The sequence below is a fragment of the Equus przewalskii genome, chromosome 1, assembly GCF_037783145.1.
Source record: "Equus przewalskii isolate Varuska chromosome 1, EquPr2, whole genome shotgun sequence".
NCBI lineage: Eukaryota > Metazoa > Chordata > Mammalia > Perissodactyla > Equidae > Equus > Equus przewalskii.
The window spans coordinates 75,602,054-75,621,824 of record NC_091831.1 but is presented as its reverse complement, the minus strand read 5'-3'; the positions used below and the strand labels follow the sequence as shown (position 1 = coordinate 75,621,824).

At 39.9% G+C, this 19,771-nt stretch overlaps 1 protein-coding gene across 3 annotated transcripts in view; it reads right to left on the bottom strand.

Moving 5' to 3' along the window:
• Positions 1-18,242, bottom strand: part of ERO1B (endoplasmic reticulum oxidoreductase 1 beta) — a 63,883-nt gene extending 45,641 nt beyond the window's left edge. For all 3 annotated transcript variants that reach the window (XM_070568275.1, XM_008539928.2, XM_008539930.2), the window contains exons 1-5: positions 17,910-18,242; positions 11,392-11,511; positions 4,593-4,676; positions 2,124-2,165; positions 450-532 (exon numbers count right to left, since the gene is read on the bottom strand). In XM_070568275.1, the coding sequence (XP_070424376.1) occupies positions 450-532; positions 2,124-2,165; positions 4,593-4,676; positions 11,392-11,511; positions 17,910-18,011 (431 nt within the window). In that variant the 5' untranslated portion in view covers positions 18,012-18,242. The remainder of the gene's footprint in view (positions 1-449; positions 533-2,123; positions 2,166-4,592; positions 4,677-11,391; positions 11,512-17,909) is intronic.
• Positions 18,243-19,771: the final 1,529 nt, after the last annotated feature.

The window sequence follows — 19,771 nt, the reverse complement described above, 5'->3', positions numbered from 1 at the left end:
CTTCAAAAGTAGGTTTATACTTAGAGCAAATAAGGGAAAGTCAACAGAAAAAAAAACTATGATACTTAACAGTTACGTTAACAGTAACTTTCATCATTCAAAATGTAACATATAGATTGAATTACTATTTATAAAAGACTTAGAAGTTCAAATTCCTTTTCCCATAATAATCAGGAAGAATGGATCCATAAGCCCTGCTAGCTGAGCAATCTTCTCAATTTTGACTTTTTAATAGAGTCACTGTTGATGATACATTCTAGAAATAGAACAAATCAGCCAAGAAGAGGAAGCAAAGCTATTATGGAACTTAGAATAAAGAATAACTACTTCTTCCTTTTAAAATTAGTTGAAACTTTATTTTTTATCAAAATCACAAAAAACAGAAGATTTCTGATATAAATAAGCTAAGTAAGAGCATATTTTCTTAATACTACTAAAATAAAACTTGCCTTAAGGTGCTGTTAATTGCTCCCAGTTTATTAGCTTGCTCGCAATCTTCTAATTCTTTGGTATTGTTTGCCACTTTCAAGTACTGAAAGGAAGTTTATAATAAGTAAGTTTAGTAATTATTATCTTTCTCTTTATTCCAGGTTCCACTGGCAAAATAGCCAATCTGTCAATGATGATACACACTAAACACAGATGCATTCTATTATCAAATCTCTAACAGAGGTAGGAAATACAAATGAAAATGAGTCACAAATTTCCACCAACTGAAAAAGTTAAGACCTTAAAAATATAACAATAAGCATTGGAATGTTGGTGATGATGTAAACTGAGAAAATCTTCTTAGGAAATAATTTGACAATATTGATCTGGAGCCATAAAAATGCACCAACTCTTGAACCAGCACTCCCACAACTGAAACCACATCCAGAACCACATTGAAAAACAAAGACAACAAAAGAGGTACAACCACTTTCGAAACTTATTTGGCACTATCTTGTAATGTTGAGATGGGCATTCCCTATGGCCCAGCAATGTTACTTCTAAATACAGACCTGGGAAAACTCTTACATGTGTGCACAACGAGACAAAGGACAAAGATGCTATTGCATCACTGTTTGTAATAGCAAAAAACTGAAAACAACTGAGATGTTCATCAATAGAGGAATGGCTAACCCATGATATAGTCATACAACTGAATACTATGCAGCAGTTAAAATTAATAAAATCTACCATATATCAACAGAGACAAAATTTCAAAAGTATAATACTGAGTAAAAACTAAAACTGAAAAAAGTCTTTAACTCGAAGAAATACAAAAATATAATACTATTTTAAATGTTTTACAATTTCATATTAAAAGATTTGTATATTACTTGCAGAATAAAAGTATAAAATAAATGTGTCACAGAAGGACACACATCAACTTAAGAGAAGTGGCCAGCTCTGGGAAGAGAGGAAATAGAAGGGGATTGGGAAGGAGTCCAGAAAGACTTTGACAGTCTTTACAGTGTTTATTTATTTACTTTATATCTGAAAGAAAAATAAATAAAAGAGAGTGAGTACAAACAAAAGACCACACAGGGGAGAGAGCACAAAAAGAAAATGGAGCGAGGATGCATATGGAAGCAGAGAGAGAGGGTATAATGATCTTTATTATGTATGTACAACAGTAAAAAACTAGAAGTAAACTGTTATCTAAAAACATATGAATGGCAAAGTAAACGATGGCATGCTCATAAAAGGAAAGGAGTAATCTTTAATAAAGGCATATTTTAATGCCATTTACAAGTACTACGCTGAAAATACCTTGATAATTGTTTACTCTATACAATATAATCCTGGATATGACAAGTTGACTAGTTAAAATAGAAGACTAAAAATACACGCATGATAAAACACCTGTTGTGTAGGCCATCTGACACTGTAGTTACACTTTATAGTTCTTCTAGAGGTTCCAAAAACAGAACTGAAATATTTCATAAGAGAATATATAACCTAACTGTAAGAATATACACCCTCTCCACTCGCTGCAAGAATTAAGGATTTGGTATTCTGAGGCAAAACACATCTATTTCTAACAAACCACATTATGGGTCTCTTCTGCAACCACTGTCAAGCGGTAAATGGTAAGATTCACTAGGTAAAGCAGAAATATTCAAAGAAGAGTGACTCACCTTATTAGAACTCCCAGCTTTAATTCCAACTGGAATTTTACTCTTAAAAGAACAACAAAAATGTTAAAAGTGATCTTCATATTTTGTTTTGTTTTGAGATTTCTTCACAAATCAGTAATGCTATTGCTGTGGTACAAAGACTGTTTTATTCTATGAGGAGAAAATATACATTCATTCAAATTCTGTTTTCATACTACCCTTTGAGGTAAAAGGTAAAGAGTTTTACCAATTTACAGACTTGTAAATCATAGTACAGATAACTTAATGCCATATACAAAATCAGAGCATCAAAATCAGCTCTAATTTAAACTCTCAATGCAGTATTTAATAGTTTATATAATTTTTAGGTTAAAAGAAAAAACCTGACTAGAGTACTTTTTCCATAAACTACATATGCTACAATATGGATGAACCTTGACAACATTATGCTAAGCAAAATAAGCCAGTCACAAAAGATGACATCTTGTATGATTTTATTTACATGAAATGTCCATCATAGTCAAATCCATAGAGACAGAAAGTGGATTAGTAGTTTCTGGCAGGAGGAGGGGCTGGAAACAGGGAGTGACTGAAAATGGGCAGGGGTTTCTTTTTAGGGTGATGAAAACGTTTTACAACTAGATAGTAGTGATGGGTGCACAATTCTGTGAATATACTAAAAAACACTGAATTGTACACTTTAGAAAGAGCCAATTTTATGGTATGTGAATTATGTCTCAATAAAGCTGTTATAAAAAAACATAATGGGGATGGCCCAGTGGTGTAGTGGTTAAGTTTGCATGCTGCACTTTGGCGGCCCAGGGTTCGCAGGTTTGGATCCCAGCGTGGACCTACACACACACTGCTCATCAAGCCATGCTGTGGCAGCATCCCACATACAAAACAGAGGAAGATGGGCACAGATGTTAGCTCAGGGCCAATCTTCCTCAGCAAAAAAAACAAAACAAAAACATAATGATAGAAACAATAAAATATTAAATAAAATAATAATTCAAGTTCATACTTAAACATACAATTAAAAAAGGAAAGAAAAATCTCTTTCTTACAATAGAACGTCAACCAATAAATGTAGAAGAAATGGAATCAGAAAATAACTATTTGGCAAATATCATGTAAATAATTAATTCAGGCAAAAATCATCAATGCACGCTAAAGCTAAATGGTAAAAGTATGATGAAAAATGGGATATTTTCATAGTCTCAAAGATTTTTCCTACTTCACAGTGAAATCTGTAATTTTCTTTTTAAAAAAGAAATCTGACAAACACTACCTCAACCAAGAGATCAAGATGACATCATGTGCCTCCTATTATGACACGTTGAGGACACAATTTCTATGGTACACCTGCCAAAAGTGCATAATCTGAATCTAATAATTAGGAAACATCAGAAAAATGCCAAATGAGGGATATTCTACAAAATAACTGGTGGGAAGGAAGGAAGGGAGGAAGAAAAAAGAAAAAATGTCAAGACAACGAAAGACAAAGAAATACAGAGGGACTACTCCAGATTAAAAAAGGTCTAAAGAGACATGACATCCAAATGCAATGCATGACTCTGGATCAGGAACTTTTTTTTGTTGCTATAGAAAGCACACTATTAAGTCAGCTGGCAATATGTGATTAAGGTCTAGACATCAGACATTAGTATTATAATTAATGTTAATTTCCTGATTGTATTAATTCTGCTGTGGTTAGATAAGAGAATAATCTTGTTTTTAAAAAATGCATACTAAAGTATTTAGGGATAAAGGATCATCATGTTGGTAACTTATACCTAAATGGTTCAGGAAATAATACTACTAATAAATATATATTTATTTATAAATATATATTTATATTTTATATAAATTATATATAATATATATAAATATATTAAAAATATAAAAAAGTAAAATTGAAATATAACTTACAATTAATTACTATTGAAGAAGAATATAATTAATCATGCTAGATGTCAAAAAGCAAAGTCTAAAATGTAGCACTCCCTTACCAATAAGTATAGCCTTTTTTTTTTTATTGTAACAAGACCAAGTAAAGACCTAATTCCAAACCTGAAATTTCCCCACTTAATGCACTAATTCCCACTCTAAATTTGAAATATAAGGTCCAGTAGCATCTTCTTTGCCTAGGAAGCAAGATGCAGATTCAATAAAGCATGAAATAACATGTAGTCAATTATAGGTCCAATACTAGAACAGGCCTCTGATTTTCCATCCATTTCACAATCAAACTATACTTCCACATCCAATCACCAACACCACTGGATACAAGAGTGTCTTCAAATCCGTTTTGGTGGCAAGTATAGAAGAAATCTTCAATAATCCAGTTAAAAAGGAGAGAGCTTGAGAGCACATAAATTTGATGGAAAGTCCAAATCCATCGACATTAGGCTAAAATACAGAGTACATGCTTATCTAAAAGTCTAAGACAAAGCAATTTTTTCCCTATTTTTTTAAAATTTATTTTACCTCTGGACAGGGCTCAACATGACAGTCTTTTATTGAACAATGGCCATCTTCTGCCCAGAAAGGACATGGTCGCTTCAGATTAACCTTGAGAGAAAAAATGAATTAACATTAGTAAGTGTGTATCACAGTTCTGCAGCGCTCTCGAAATGTCACTGTGCTGGGCCCAGTGACATGATGGTGCATTAGAAAGAAAAGCTTCCCACCCTGTGGGACCTCCATAGCTCAGAATCTAAAATGACTGCAGTTTCTCAGAACCCTGATGTAACATGAATTTTTAAAAATAAATGACTGCTATTAGTTCTCTGACACTTCAAAAAAGGAATAAAGTCCAAGTACACAGCTCATCAAAAGAGCCTGGAAAGCATTTTAGGACTACTTCAGTGTCTTTCAGCCCCTTACTGCCACCTCCCTGACCAGGGTTCTGTCATGCACATTCACTTAACAAACGTGTACCAAGCACTATCTATCAGGCGCACACAAGCTCTAGGGAGAAATAGCAGAAAAGGCTCTTTCCCCTGGAACATACCGGAGAGAACGGACATTACATATTTACATGTTTATTTAACTACAAATTGTGGTACATGCTACAAAGTAAAACCCAGAGTTCTGTGATGGAAAATAATGGGGCTGGAGGATGGAGGCCTCTGAGGAGGTAACATTTTAGGAGGGGTGAAAGCTGGAGGAAGCATGATTTGGATAAGGTGACAGAGCTTGGAAGGTTCTGGGAACTGTTTTCACACTGGTTTAGCTGACTTTTTGGGGGGAAGGGCGAGGGTGGCAGGGACTGAGGGTAGAGATAGGCAAGGGACGGATCATGCAGGACGTTTTAACCGTTGTAAAAACTCTGGATTTTCATATTATAAACATAATGGGAACACAGTAATTCAATAGGACTTCCACATGGATTGCCCAAGCCAAAAATCAGTGTTCTTGTTTCTTCCCCTTTCTATCCCTTTCAAATAACTCATTATTGACTTCTCATCGCCTCCACTGTCAGCACTTATTTCTTGCCTAGACTATTCCAAGTGTCCCCGCTTCCACCGCCATCTACTCTCCACATGGCAGCCATAATTCTCTCTTTGAAACATAGTTAGGATCATGTTAATCCCTGCCCAAAACCTTCCTGTGACTTCCCACCACCTTTAGAGTAAACCCAAACTCTGCAGCAAGCTCGGCAAGGCCCTCTGTCATCTAGCTCTCGCCCACCTCTCTGACCTCATCTCCTACCACACTCCTGCAGCCACACCGGCCTTCTCGCTGGGACACAAGCTCCTTTCCGTCTCAGGGCCTTTACAGCGGCTGTTCTCTTTGCCTGTACTGTTGCTCCTCAGCTCTTTTTATGGCTCACTCCCCTTCACCTCCTTCAGGACTCTCCAGTATCACCTCAGCAGAGAGAGCTTCCCTGAGCAGAATCTCTAAAGCAGTGCTCTTCGATATGCAGCCCCCACACCCTGTTTCGTATTCTTTCACAGCACTTATCATAACTTGATTATTTATTTACTGTCTGCACCTCCTGCGGTAAAGACCAGGATTTGCCTTGTTCATCATTTTATCTATGAACAGTGCCTAGAACACATAATAGACACCTCAATAATGACATGTTAGAAGTAAACAATATCTACATTAGAGAGGAAGAGGCAAAAATAGGTAGCGACTGGGAACACGAGGAGAGAGTGGTCAACTCTGACTGTGGAGTGGTCAGGGAAGGCCCCCTTTAGTAACATGCAAAATAGGTATGACAAGAAGTTTCCTAGAGACAGAGATTTCTAGGTAGTGGGATTAGGATGTCTAAAGACAAGCATCAAAAAGCATGGCACGTTTGGGAACTGCAGGTTCCCTTGAGCTCCTGGCTTGTATATCCAATGGCCTCCCCAACATCTCCACGGGACATTCATGGGCACCTCAAACTTGTTAACACATCCAAAACTCTGCTCTTCCCTCTAGTAATTCTTGCCATCTCCATAAACAGCAACTCCATTATTCTAGTTCTTCAGGCCAAAATCTGGATATCATCCTTGACTCTTCTCTTCCTCACCCCATGTACAATTCCTCTGAAAATCAGACCAGTTCAAAATCCAAGTCCCTAAAATGGCCAAGAATGCCTTATATGGTCTGGTTCCCCTGCTCTCTGCCCCTTGTTCCCTGGCCTCCTTGTTCCTCAAATACATGAGGTACCCTGTGGTCTCAGGGCCTTTGCTCTTGCTGTTCCCGCTGCCTAGAATGCTCTTTCTCCAGATAGCCACATGGCTTGCTTTCTCAATCCCTTTAGGTCTTCATCAAATGCCACATTCTCAGTTTGTTGTTTTAAGTTGCTAAATTCTAGGCTAATCTGTTATGCTGCAATATATAACGAATACACAGTGCAAGGAGTCGACTGTGGTAGACACTGTAACAGGCTGCTCAGATCACCCTTCAGGAATAAAGGGTTCATTACCCAAGCTTCTTGAAATGTTGCAGGCAGCGAACCTCAGCTGCAGAGAGCCACTTTGCCCAAGGTCATACCATGCCCTCCTATGATGGCCGCCATCCAATGACTGGTATAGGGATATAAAGGCCTAGACCTCTCCCTTCAGTGGGAACAGTTCTGGAGGGTCATCCCATCTTAACTCTCCAAAGGGTCACCTGAGGTTGCCCCTGAGGCTGCATCACAGCTTTACTTCTCCCTTTGCCCAGTCCTGATTTCCTCCCTTCCTTTTCCTTTCCTAAGTTGTTGGTTCCAAGAACAGTCCCCAATTAACCTCTTACACACTAATGACTGTCTCAGAGTCGGCTTCCCAGGGAACTTGAGTTGTGACAACTTGTCCAGCTCCAGGAAAAAAAAAAACTATGGGTGGGGCTGGCTCCATGGCCAAATGGTTAAGTTGCTCGCTCCACTGCGGTGGCCCAGTGTTTCACTGGTTCGAATCCTGGGTGCAGACATGGCACCGCTCATCAAGCCATGTGGAGGCAGCATCCCACACGCCACAACTAGAAGGACCCACAACTAAGAATATACAACTATGTACCAGGGGGCTTTGGGGAGAAAAAGGAAAAGATAAAATCTTAAAAAAAAAAGTATCATTATTTTTATTAGGATCATATTAAATATATATACTAACTCAGGGAGGATTAACATCTTTATGCTACAACAGACGTTCGTCTGTTTGTTCAAGCCTACTTTCATGTCCTTTTGGAGTGTTTTAAAGGTGTCTTCCTTTAGGTTATGTACATTTGTTGATACATTTATTCTTATATATTTTATCTTTTTCCATTGCTAATGTAAATGGGGATTTCTTTTACATCTCCTAAGGTGTTGTTTATAATTATGAAAATATTGATTTTTAAGTTTATAGCCTGCTATCCTAATGCAATTTTTATTATGTTCATTTTATTATTTGAGTTTTCCACGTATACTTTTGTCATTTATAAATATAGTTTTACTTATTCTTTGAAAATTTTTATGCCTTTAGTTGTTTTTTCTTGTTTGACTGTACTAATACCTCCAACACTGAAGGAGATAGTGGGTACCTTCATCTGAGTTCCTGACCTAAATGAGAATTCCTCTAGTGTTTCCCCATAAGAAGGTTGCTGGCAATGCTAACATTAGGATTGAGATTACGTTAAGGAAGTATCCATCATTCTTACTTTACTGAATTTTTTCAGAATCAGGAAAGTGTGTTGAATTTTGTTGAGGACCTAAAAGCCTCATCTTTGCATTCTCGGAATAAAATCTACCTGGTCATGATATATTTTTTGTAATATGCTGAAAACTTAGGCATCATCTTTGATTTCACTTCTACCCTCACACCTTACATTCACCTGAACAGAAAAGCTTGCTGTTGTTACCCATTTGATCATTCTTTTCCTCTTCCAACTCTACTACCCTATTCCAAATCAATATCCTCTTTCACCTGGACCACTGCAATAGCCTCCTAAATGCTTTCGCTACTTCCTGTCTCACCCCTTTACAGTCTATTTTGTACACATCTCTCCAACAGCTTCTGATCAAATCTAGAATAAAATCCAACATTCTTATGTGGTTAGGATTTTTTTTATCTATCTCTCCAACTCTCCCTCTCATTCACTTCCCTCCAGCTATACTGATCTTATTATTCCTCAAACACACTAAACCTTTATACCTGCAGTCAAGACCTCTGTACCTGCAGTTCTACCCCGCTTCCCTGGAATGTTCTTTCCCCAGCTCTCCTCACGGCTTACGTTTTCACATTAGATGGGTCTTTGCTCCAATGGCACAGCATGAGTACCCTCCTTTCCTGACCAACTTCCTTAAAATAGGGTTACCTACCTTCCCCACCCAGATTACCATCTCCTACTCTGCTTTATTTTTCTCCATATCTTTTATCTTATAACCATATGAAATTATATTTTATCATTTACTTGTTTACTATTTGTCTCTCTAATAAGAATAAAAGCTTTATGAGGTCAAAATCTTTGTCTTATTCACTACTATATCCACAGCACTTAGACTACAGCCTGCTGCAAAGTAATCATTCAATAAATATTTGGTAAACAAAGACATGGAATGGATGGCACAAGAGAGAAATTATAAATACCAGCTTTAGCAGCCAACTGACCAGTTGAGGAGGTAGACTGTTGCTTCTACCTAAATTTACTTGCTTGCTGAAACATAACTACGTATGTGTGTGTTTAAAATTAACCTCTTCTCTTAGCTTTCCTTTTCTGCCACTACTGTATGTAGAGTATACTGGTGGTGGTTAAATTTCCATTTGGTTTAATTCATAGGTTGACAGAACTAGAGGCGAGTATATATCACCCAAATATCCTAGACTTGGAGCTAAATGCGTTAACTAGATCATTGCATTACCCTCCTCTGGGAGGGAATATGAGTATGTTCTGGTTACACACAGACAGAGTAATTTCATTATGTTGGTTAGAACATTTTTTAAACTGCATGTACAAGAAGGATGAATTGTATGTTTGTCTATCCAATTTTAATTTTTCCTTCTTCTGTCACATCCCCTAATCTCCTTTTGAGAAACAATGACTTCCCTTATATTTATGCAAACAGGACTGTTAACCGAAGTGTCTATCCCTCTTTCTGTCAAGGGGGTCATATGACTCTACCTAGGCCAATGAGACCCCCTTCTCCCAGAAATCTGACTCTTGTATAAAGCGTTATAAAAATATGGGAAAATGGTGTATTGGATCCAAAATTTTGGTGGCACCATAAAGAGAATGGCCATTAGTTCCTGCTCTAATATCTCTTTTCTGAAATATGTTTCTTCAGCTTATCTTTCAAGTTTCGGAGCTACTCCACATCTTTTCTTAATAAAACTTCTGTTTTGTTTGTCAGCCAACAAAAGTACCCTACCTAGTATACCTAAACCATGGTTTCTTCATTTGTAAAATGTGGATAATACTGACCTGACAGCATTTCAGTGTAAAGACTAAACAAGATATTCACTCATTTATTCAAATATTTGAGTGCCTAATATTATATTAACCAGGCATGTGGGGATACAGAAATAGAAGATACAGTTTGAAAAGGGAGGAGTGAAAAGTGAGGGCCATGACACATTGATGGAAATGTGATCTGGGTGTTCCGTGAAGGGATGATCTTTGATAGAAGGAACACTTACTCAACTATATTAGCCTGAACCATATGAAATCGGCAATATTCAACCATTTTGACCTATAAAAGCAACAATTTCATATGGTTAAACCTAGTAGAAGAAAGGAAGCAGGAGAAAGCAGCTACAAACGCAGATAGATTTGTAGATTTAGGGGTGGGAATTAGAAGAAGCTACTCTAATTTGTCTTATTTGTATGTAAAATGCCTAGAATAACAGACACTCAATAGTTTATTTAGGCATAGACTAGTTCTTGAAATAAGTTTATGGAATCTGCATTCCTAAAGGATTTTGTGTACAGGGGAAACATTCACTTTTTGGGGATCTTCTTGGTGCTGACAGGAAAAGGGGATGGATTCTGAAATCTTTAATTTTATACTTTATCTTTCTGCACAACTTAAATCTACCAAAATACTGGATTTGTTTACCCTGAAAAATATTTAAAGGACTATGATAACCTATACAGAATCAGGATTAAAAAAAAAAGTCACGCTCAATTTTTATAATAAACTAAAAATGAAAATCAAAGAAATTATAAACCCAATTGAATACTGAAAGCAAGAGCACGGGCAAGGTACAACAGCAGCTATTAAAATACTGTTCTTAAATTTAAAATACTGTTCTTTTGAATATTGCCTTATTGTTGCTGCCTTTCAACTACCATCGGTTAGTTTGTAGAGGTCTAGAGTAGACTACTGTTAGATTTAAGAACTAGTTCTGCAGTATGACCACGGATGGTATTCTCCTTGTATCCTCAGGCTGGTTTGCAAGCCCTCCATGTGAGTTACCCAGTGAATGTCTGCAGCTGTGGGACTTTGCACGGCTAACCATGCTAGCACGCGACCCTGCCATCAGCACAACTCAAAACCTGGACAGGTGTGTCTCGATGGCAGAACCTAAGTTACAAGGGAGGCTGACGTAATAAGTCCCTGGCATTGTCAGTTTCTGGAGAGGCAGCAGTGTCTGCCTCAAAACCAAAACTGAAAGATGAAGAACTCCCCAAACATAGGAAGAGGGTCCAGCTTCTCAGTGTTCAAAAAGACTAACAAGTTTTCACTACAATACTTCATGCATTCCAATGATAAAAGATATGCAGAGGACGCCTAGAAGAGTCAAAATGGGTTTTCAAATGGGTGCTAAAAGTCACATTTGTAGACAGCTATATAAAAATCTTTGGTACCAATGGAATAAAAAATTATATTATATACCTTGTAATAACGGAAATAGTCTCGCTCTTGCAATTTTTTTATTTTGGGGAAGATTTTGAAGGTGTTGAAGTTATCGATGCTATCAATATCACACAAGCAATCATCCAGGACTCCGGTGACCTAGGAAAAAATACACATATATAACTTAAAATATGTAAATTACTGATGTTTCAGCCTTAACAAACCTGTATTATATAAAAAGATAATTTATTCACTCAAATTGACTAGTATTTGCTAATTAAAATTTAAAAACAAAAATGGGACTCAACCTGTTAAAGGTTATTCATGTGATCCATAAAAGGAACGTATGCAAAGAATGATCAGAAAATGGAAATCAGTCCTTCCCAGTGGGTTCTTTCTCATGCTGTCTCCCTAGGAGTGCAAATGCGTCGCCAAACTCCCTAGCACATAAAGAGTTAGAGCTATATTACCTTGAGATAAAGAACAAGGGATCATTATGGAGAATTTTGGCTCTGGAATTCTATATGCTTTGCTATCCCACTTACTAAGATCCTGTCACTAACTCTGCCGAATTTCATTCCATGGCTCTAGCTTACTACTTACAAAACTACAAATTCTAGCCCCCTCAATAATAGGGGGAAAAAACCAAAAACCAATACAAACCAAAAAACTTTCTAGGTTTTAAAAATATTTTATCCAGTGATTGCTCTTTCTTACGAATTTTTCTTAAATTGTTGACTTTTAGTTAGTAGACCACCATATTTTGTTTTATATTTTTAAAATGTTTAATTGTGGTAGGGGCTAGGGTAAAGTATACAAAATTAGCATGTACATACTTCTAAGTCTTAAAGACTACTACTAAGACAAAAAGTGTGTCACCAAACTTTAAAAAAACAGACATGGACTACTGCCAGTATCTTTTAAGTCTCTCCTTAATTACACCCATCTCCCTCCCCCGTAGGTAAAAAAATTTTATTTGTTAATTTCTTTACTTTTCTTTGTAATTTCATAACATATGATGTATCCCTAAACAATATACTTAGAGGGCTGGGTTTTTTCTAATTTTGAACTTTAATATCAATGGAATCTATTATATTCCTCTGGGACTCCAATCAGACATTTTAGACCTTCTTACTCTATTCTCCATGTCTCCTAAGCTCTCTTTAATGTCTACTATCCCATTATCTCTCTGGGCTTCATTCTGAATAATTAATTTGCATTTATTTTCCATTCATTTATTCACTCATTCAACATATTTATTGAAGGCCTAACATAAGCCTTGCACTGTTCGAAATGCTAGGAAGACAGAATTAGAAGAAAGCAAGGAAGGAAAAAAAACCCAGACAAAAATCTCTGCCCTCCAGGAGCCTACATTCTCATAAGAGCAAAGGAAAAAAAAAAATGAATGAGCGAGGCATACTCTGTCAGATGGTAATAAAGTGACATGGAGGAAAACTAGAAAATGGAGACAGGTTTGCAGAATTGGGTCTGCTACTATTTAAAAAGGGAGAGTTATGGAAGGTCTTGCTGAAATTTTAGCAAAACTTGAAGGAGGGAAAGGAGCAAGCTAACATTTTGGGGGGAGGGATGTGGGGGAGCGTTCCAGGAATTGGGAATACTAAATGTAAAGGCCCTGAGGCAATAAGCTTGCCCAAGGTGTTTGAGGAACAATAAGGAGGACTATGTGGTAGATAAAAAGGAGAATTAAGAGACCATTGTAAGATTTTGGCTTTTACTTAGTCTGGTGTTTTCTCACACCAACCAACTCTCTAATTCTCCAACAGCAATTGGGTACTCAATGCAATTCTGACACCATCTGGAGTTAGGGCAGACCCCATAGATTAAGGGCTCAGTCACATGGCTCTGCCTCCACGTTAGACACCAGTCCCAAGCCTCAGGCCACCTGTACTTGTCACTGGCTATAAATCAGGGGTTCCCATTGACCCCCTTCTCAGGTTTGATAATTAGCTAGCACGGCTTATAGAACTCAGGAAAACACTTTACTTATGTTGACTAGTTTATTGTAAAGGATACAACTCACGAGTAGCCAAATAGAAGAGATGCATAGGACAAGGTATTGGAAGGTGCAAGTGCAGAGCTTCCGTGACTCTGAGCCATGCTCCCAGCAAGTCCAGGTGTTCACCAACCTGGAAGCCCATCAGTTCTCATTGTCTTAAGAGCTTTTACAGAGCTCAGTCTCCAGCACCCCTCTACCCATCCTGGAGATCAGTGGGTGGGGCTGAAAGTTCCAGTCCTCTGATCACTTGCTCTTTCCAGCGACCAGCCCCTCCTGAGGCTATGTAGGGGTTCCCACCTAAGTCACTGCATTAGTATAAACTGAGGTGTGATTGAAAGCGGCTCATTATGAATAACAAAAGGCACTCTTTTCTCAGGAAATTCCAAGGGTTTTAGGAGTTCTGTGACAGGAACAGGGGACAAAGATCAAATATATTTTTGTATTATAGCACACTGAGTAAGATAGGAAGCCACTGGAGAGCTTTAAGCAGAAGGAATATGGAACACAAGGTGAGAATGGAAGGTTCCTCTTTTATAGTGTATGATCAGAGAAGGTGACAATTTAGACAAGTGGACATGTGAGATAAGGTGACACTTTAGCAGAAACCTAAGTGAGCAAGTAAACCATATGAATACATGAGAAGAGTGTGCTGGCAAAGGAAACTGCTAGTCCAATGTCCTCAAGGCAAGAGCATATTTGCCACATTTAAGGAACAACAGGGAGGTAGGTTTGGCTACAGCATATGTTTAAGGGGCAGAAGACTGTGGGAAGAACAGATTTGAGGGAAAAGATGAGGAATCTGGTTCCTGATACATCAAGTTTGAGATACCTATTAGACATCCAAGTGGAGACATTGAAAAGGTAGTTGGCTACACAGATCTAGAGCTAAGAAGCCTAGTGTGAAGATTTTGAGTCGGTCAAACAGGTGATATTTAAAGCCAAGAGACTAAATAAGATAAGCAAGAGAGAGCGGCAGAGGAAGAAGAAGCAGAGGATAATAAGAAAGACTGGCCTGCAAGATAGGAGGAAAATCAGAAAAGTAGTATCCTGGAAGCCCAAAGAAAACTATTTCAACGAGAGTGGGTGCTGATTGTGAAAAATGCTGCCTGCCCATAGGTAAAGCCAAAGTTTAAAAACTAACTACTGGCTTTAGCAAAAAGAAAGACATCAATGACCATGACATGACCAGTTTTGGAGGAATGGTAGGGGCAAAAGTCTGAGTGGAATGGGCTGAAGAAAGGACCAGAGTAGGAGGGATAAAGATAATTCTTTTGAGGAGTTTTTCTAGAGGGGAACAGGAAAATGGAGCAGAGCTGGAGGAGATGTGTGGGTCAAGAGAGAACTTTAAAATAGCAGAATTAAACAGCATGTTTTATGATGAGAGGTAACAGTCTATTAGAGAAGGAAAGATTAACGATCCAGGAGAGAAAGGGAAGATTTGCTCAACCACGGCCTCAAATGGGAAAGCAGGCATGGGGACTAATGTACGAGTGGAGGGACTGGCCTTTGTAAGAGTACAGTTCATCTACGGTAACTGACAGGAAGTCAAAACATGTGGGTACACACAGTAGTAAGTGGATAATGTGGATTTCTCTGATTACTTCAATTTTGCTAGTCAAGTGAGGATGGAAAAGAAGGTGTTGGAAGATTAAGTAGAAAGAAAAAGACATAAAATGTTTGTCTAATAATCATTTCTTCTGCTGAGTATAATTAGCTATTTAATCCACCCACTGAGTTTTTAATTTTACTTCCAGAAATTCTATTTCAATATGTTTTAATCTTTTTGGTCATTCTTTAAAATTTCTTGTTCCCTTTTCATGCTTCCAAGTCTCTCTGTGTCTCTTTTTTTTATTTAAACACATTAAATATAGTGATTTAAATTGCCTGATATTTTTAGAATCTGAAGTCATTACAGGTTTATTTCTATAGTCTATATTCTCATACCTCATTCAGGATGCCTTGTGTGTTCTGTGATTTTTTGACTGTTAGAAGGTTATTCCGCTTGGCACTTTATCTTCAAGAATTCTTTAGGGCCTGCATTGAAAATCAATTCCTCCAGAGGGGATGGATATTCGCTTTTACTAGTAACTTGGGGCATACCAACCTGGGACTGCTATAAATTTTCCACGTGAAGCTTTTCCCAGCACAGGTGGCATGAATATGGGCTGCAACTCTCCATAAGAGCTGGTTCATGGTTACAAATTCCCAAGGGAGTTTTTTTCCTTCCCCTAGCAAGTTTCAGGTCCCTCTAGTTGTGGCATGTGGGACAACACCTCAGCCTGGCCTGATGAGTGTTTCGATGGTTCGAGTTCTGGGCGCGGACATGGCACCACGCATCAGGCCAGGCTGAGGTGACGTCCCACATGCCACAACTAGAGGGACCTGCAACTAGTATGTACAACTGTGTACTGAGGGGCTTTGGGGAGGAGAAGAAGAAAAGAAAAAAAAAGATCAGCAACAGATGTTAGCTCAAGTGCCAATGTTTAAAAAAAAAAAATCTAAGCCTTCCCTTTATGCTTTACTGTTCATCTTGCAATTTAGTATATGGAAGAGAAGTGAAAGAACTGGCCAAATTCCACTTTTTTATTTTCCTGGGTCTCCTGCTTTATTTCTATACCACCAAGAAGCAAGCAGACTGAGATCAACTGTAGAGACCAGAAAGGAGCATACTAGGCTCCACTTTAATCTCGTTCACTTACTTAAAAGTGCGATATTAGTCATGTAAGCTCTCTGAACTTGTTACCTCAATAGCCCCACTTCTGAGAGATATATCAAATAGAATGGGATAATGTATATTGAAACATGTTACAGATTCAAACACTATCTAAAATATGATCAAATACTATATTAGAAAGTACCACTGGTAACAAAAACCAGAGTATTCACTTTTGAGGACTGTTTGGCTCAATGCTATGCACAAACCTTTAACTGTTGAACTCCATATATTCATTTGGACATAATGAAGTTAAAGTTACGTATATTATTTGCACATAATAAAATTTAAAGTACACATAATTAGTGGTAGGTGAAGAAACTTAAAATGAGGCTTCTAGATTGGTGACAAAGTACACAATTAATGTACGCTATATAAAAGGAAAAAGAGACAATGAGAAAAATCTCATTTTAGAAAAATACCTATATGCAATTTCCACTCAAAAACACCAAACAAGTAACTCAAAAATAATTTTGCCAAAGACAATATGAAAAATGTACTATTCATAAGTCTGGTAGATGCGCCCAGATTTCCACTATTTCAGTGTTTTCCAAGTGGGGTTAAAAGATAGTTCAAAACATAAACACATGACAGTTACTTGCAAGAACTGTTTAAAATGCTGATTTCTGGGTTACATCCAGATCCACTAAATCAGAACATCTGGCAAGTGGGGCCAGAGAATCTCCATTTTTAACACTTTCCCCAATACCAAAACCGAAAGTTTGCCCATTTTCATCAAACCATTCATTTTTAAAATACTCAAACATGGACACAAATTGAATATTCAGACATTCTTGGATTTAGAACACCATAACACCGTGAAAAAGTGTTTGAACAAAGTCAGAAAAACATGTTTACACAGTGACATTCAGTTACCTTTAATTTTTCTTAGCAATTAGCATTTAATTGCTTCAAATGACATCTCCCCTCGTTATCGGGCCACCTGAGACACGTTTTTTTTTTTCTCTTCCCTCTTAGTAGTTTTGCCACTTTGCAGCAGGTGCAGACAAGACACAGCAGCACCTGGCAGCAGTCTATTCAAATTCTACTGTAGAAAAAAGAAGTAAACACCTCTCCGAAGGCTAAAGGCTCTGGTCACCTAACCCTCCGACTTCCAGCATATTGAGAACACTTCTGAAACATAAGCTTCACGAAGACAACCCTCAAACCCTAATTTACCCTCCAGCCATCATCTCACTACTGAGAGAGCCACGAGGCCAGACACAGACCCCCAGTCTCCTACTTGGGCTCACCTGGTGATGCCACTTAGCAGACAAGGTACAAGTTGGATAAACATATAGCAGTCCTGAGCAAGGGAAGATACTTGAGCAAGGGTAAAAGCCCAGGGGCTCTCGAGTCCAGAAGTTCAAGGAAGTTAAGTCTTGTCTCCCTCCCATCAGTCCGCTTTTGAGGGCTGCAGGGTCTGTCACCTACTCTCCATCAACCGCCCGCCGCCCCGCCAAGCCCTGAAGGGGCGAGCTTCACCATCTCTCTGCGTGCTCTCTTCGCAAAACAGCCGAGGATGCTTTCATTGCCGTCCCATCTCCCGCCACACTCCCAGCCGCTTCAAAAATCAGAAAGATACAAACGAAAACATCTCGGGGACCGTCACCATCTTCCTCTTTTGACTGCCATTACCCCATGAGTGTCGCCATGCCCGCACACCGTAAGCGGTTCGCAGGCGTTTCCTGGACTTGATTGTCAGGTTTTTAGCCCCCAGTCCTTTCCGCTCGCCACAAGCCACCTCAGGGTCCGGCCCCGGCCCTCCTCACGCCACAGCCGCGACCCGTTCGCCGGGGGTCCCCGGCCGCCATCACTCGGGCTTACCTGGGCCTCGACGACGCTCGGGAGGAAGCTCAGGGTAACCAGCAGCTGCACTGCGGCCGCCGCCCCCTGCCCTGCGCCGGCCCGCCGGACCCCCCGGCTCATGCTGACCTCTCCCCCCACCGCGGCCGGCCGGTCCCCTCGGGGCCGGGGAACGGCGGGCGGTCCGGGCGACGACCCAAGGGGACTGCTCCCGGCGGCTGAGAGACTCCAGGGTCAGAGGTCTGCACGCCCGTACAGAGGCGGGGTTCGCTCTGCCAGGCGCCCGGCAGCGGCAAGTGAGGCCGGAGCGCCGAGCGCCCCCACTTCATCCCCTAGGCGGCCCCGCCCCCGGCTTCCCCTTCGCCCTGGCCACGCCCCCTCCGAGCGCGGGGCCTTGTGGGAGCTGTGGTCCCGCACGAGTGTGAGGGCGCCTCCGGTCGGAAGGCGGGGTTTGCGGCCGAGCGAACCCGGGAACTACAACTGCAGAGACCGCTCCGCCTCCCCGGGGCCTCGGGCTCCTCGGTGGCCAATGAGGTGGGACCACGCGGGCCTCCAAAACAAGAGGAGGTGCGGGCGGGTGGGGCAGTGCGCCCTCCCCTCCGGCCGGCCGCGATCGCGGCATCCCCTACCCAGGCAGTTGCTCCTGGAAACGAGGCGGCGGGGGACGTCCCGCTGTCGTCGTTTCTTGGTCCCGCACTCCGCTAGGCTCCAGGATTCGCCCAGGACCTACGCGAATTAGAAACGAAGGGCGCGGGATCGTCCACTTTCCGCGTGAAGCGTTTTCTTTGGACTTTTCTGTAGCCTCACATCTACTGCACGTAGATAAGCCACCTGCGACTTGTGAAGGTGGCTTTGGCTACTCTTTCCGTTTGTATGCCCCAGACGTGGATGTCCTCCTCTGCCTCGTGCCCCTCCCACTCCTGTATTGACACATACAAACAATGCACCCTGAAGAATGGCAACGAACACAAAAGTTTATAATAAAATATGGGAATGGGGATAAACGAACAGAAAAGCATGGAGTGATAGACTGGGTTCAGCTGCCACTTCTAAAACACTGTAGTTTATGTGGCCTTAGACACTTAACCTCTATAAGGCTCAGTTTGTCCATCTATAAAGTAAATACAGTAATATCCTCCTCAAACATTGTTCTGGGACTGCCTAAGATTACATGTAAAGGGCCTGGCATAAAGGAAGTGTTCAATGAATGATAGCTGCTATTGGTTTTAGTAATATCCTTGATTTCTAGAAAACTGGTAATACATCACCTTACATATGTAGTGTGTATCAGGTTCCTATTGCTTCTATAACAAGTTACCACAAATTTATTGGCTTAAAACAAAACAAATTTATTACCTTACAGTTCTGGAGATCAGAAATCCAAATTGCATCAGCAGGGCTGTGTTCCTTCTAGAGGCTTTCGGGGACAATATGCTTCCTTGCCTTTTCCAGATTCTAGAGGCCATTAACTTAATTATGTCTGTGAAGTCCTTTTTGCCATATAGGGTAACATGCAGGTTCTGGGGTTTAGGGCATGGACATCTTTGGGGGGGGGGCACTAATCAACCTACACATAGTGCTTTACACCTTTTGGAGCACATTCATAGTTTGTGGGGTCTAGTGTAAAATGAAAATGCAAGTTCTTGGTTCGAAAAATATTAAGAATTTCAAGACAGTGATAACACAGCATTAAACCAAGTGCAGGGCCCTTCTAAGCACAGAGCGCTGTGTGACTGCCCAGAAGCCAGCCCTGTCAGTCCTTTTCCTCTTCAGCAACTCTTCCTCTTCCGCCTCCAAAAGGGTCCAGCTTTTCCCCAGCTTAAAAACAAAGAGAATTTTTGCTTGATTCTTCCAACTACTTTTCCATCTCTCCTCTTCTTTGC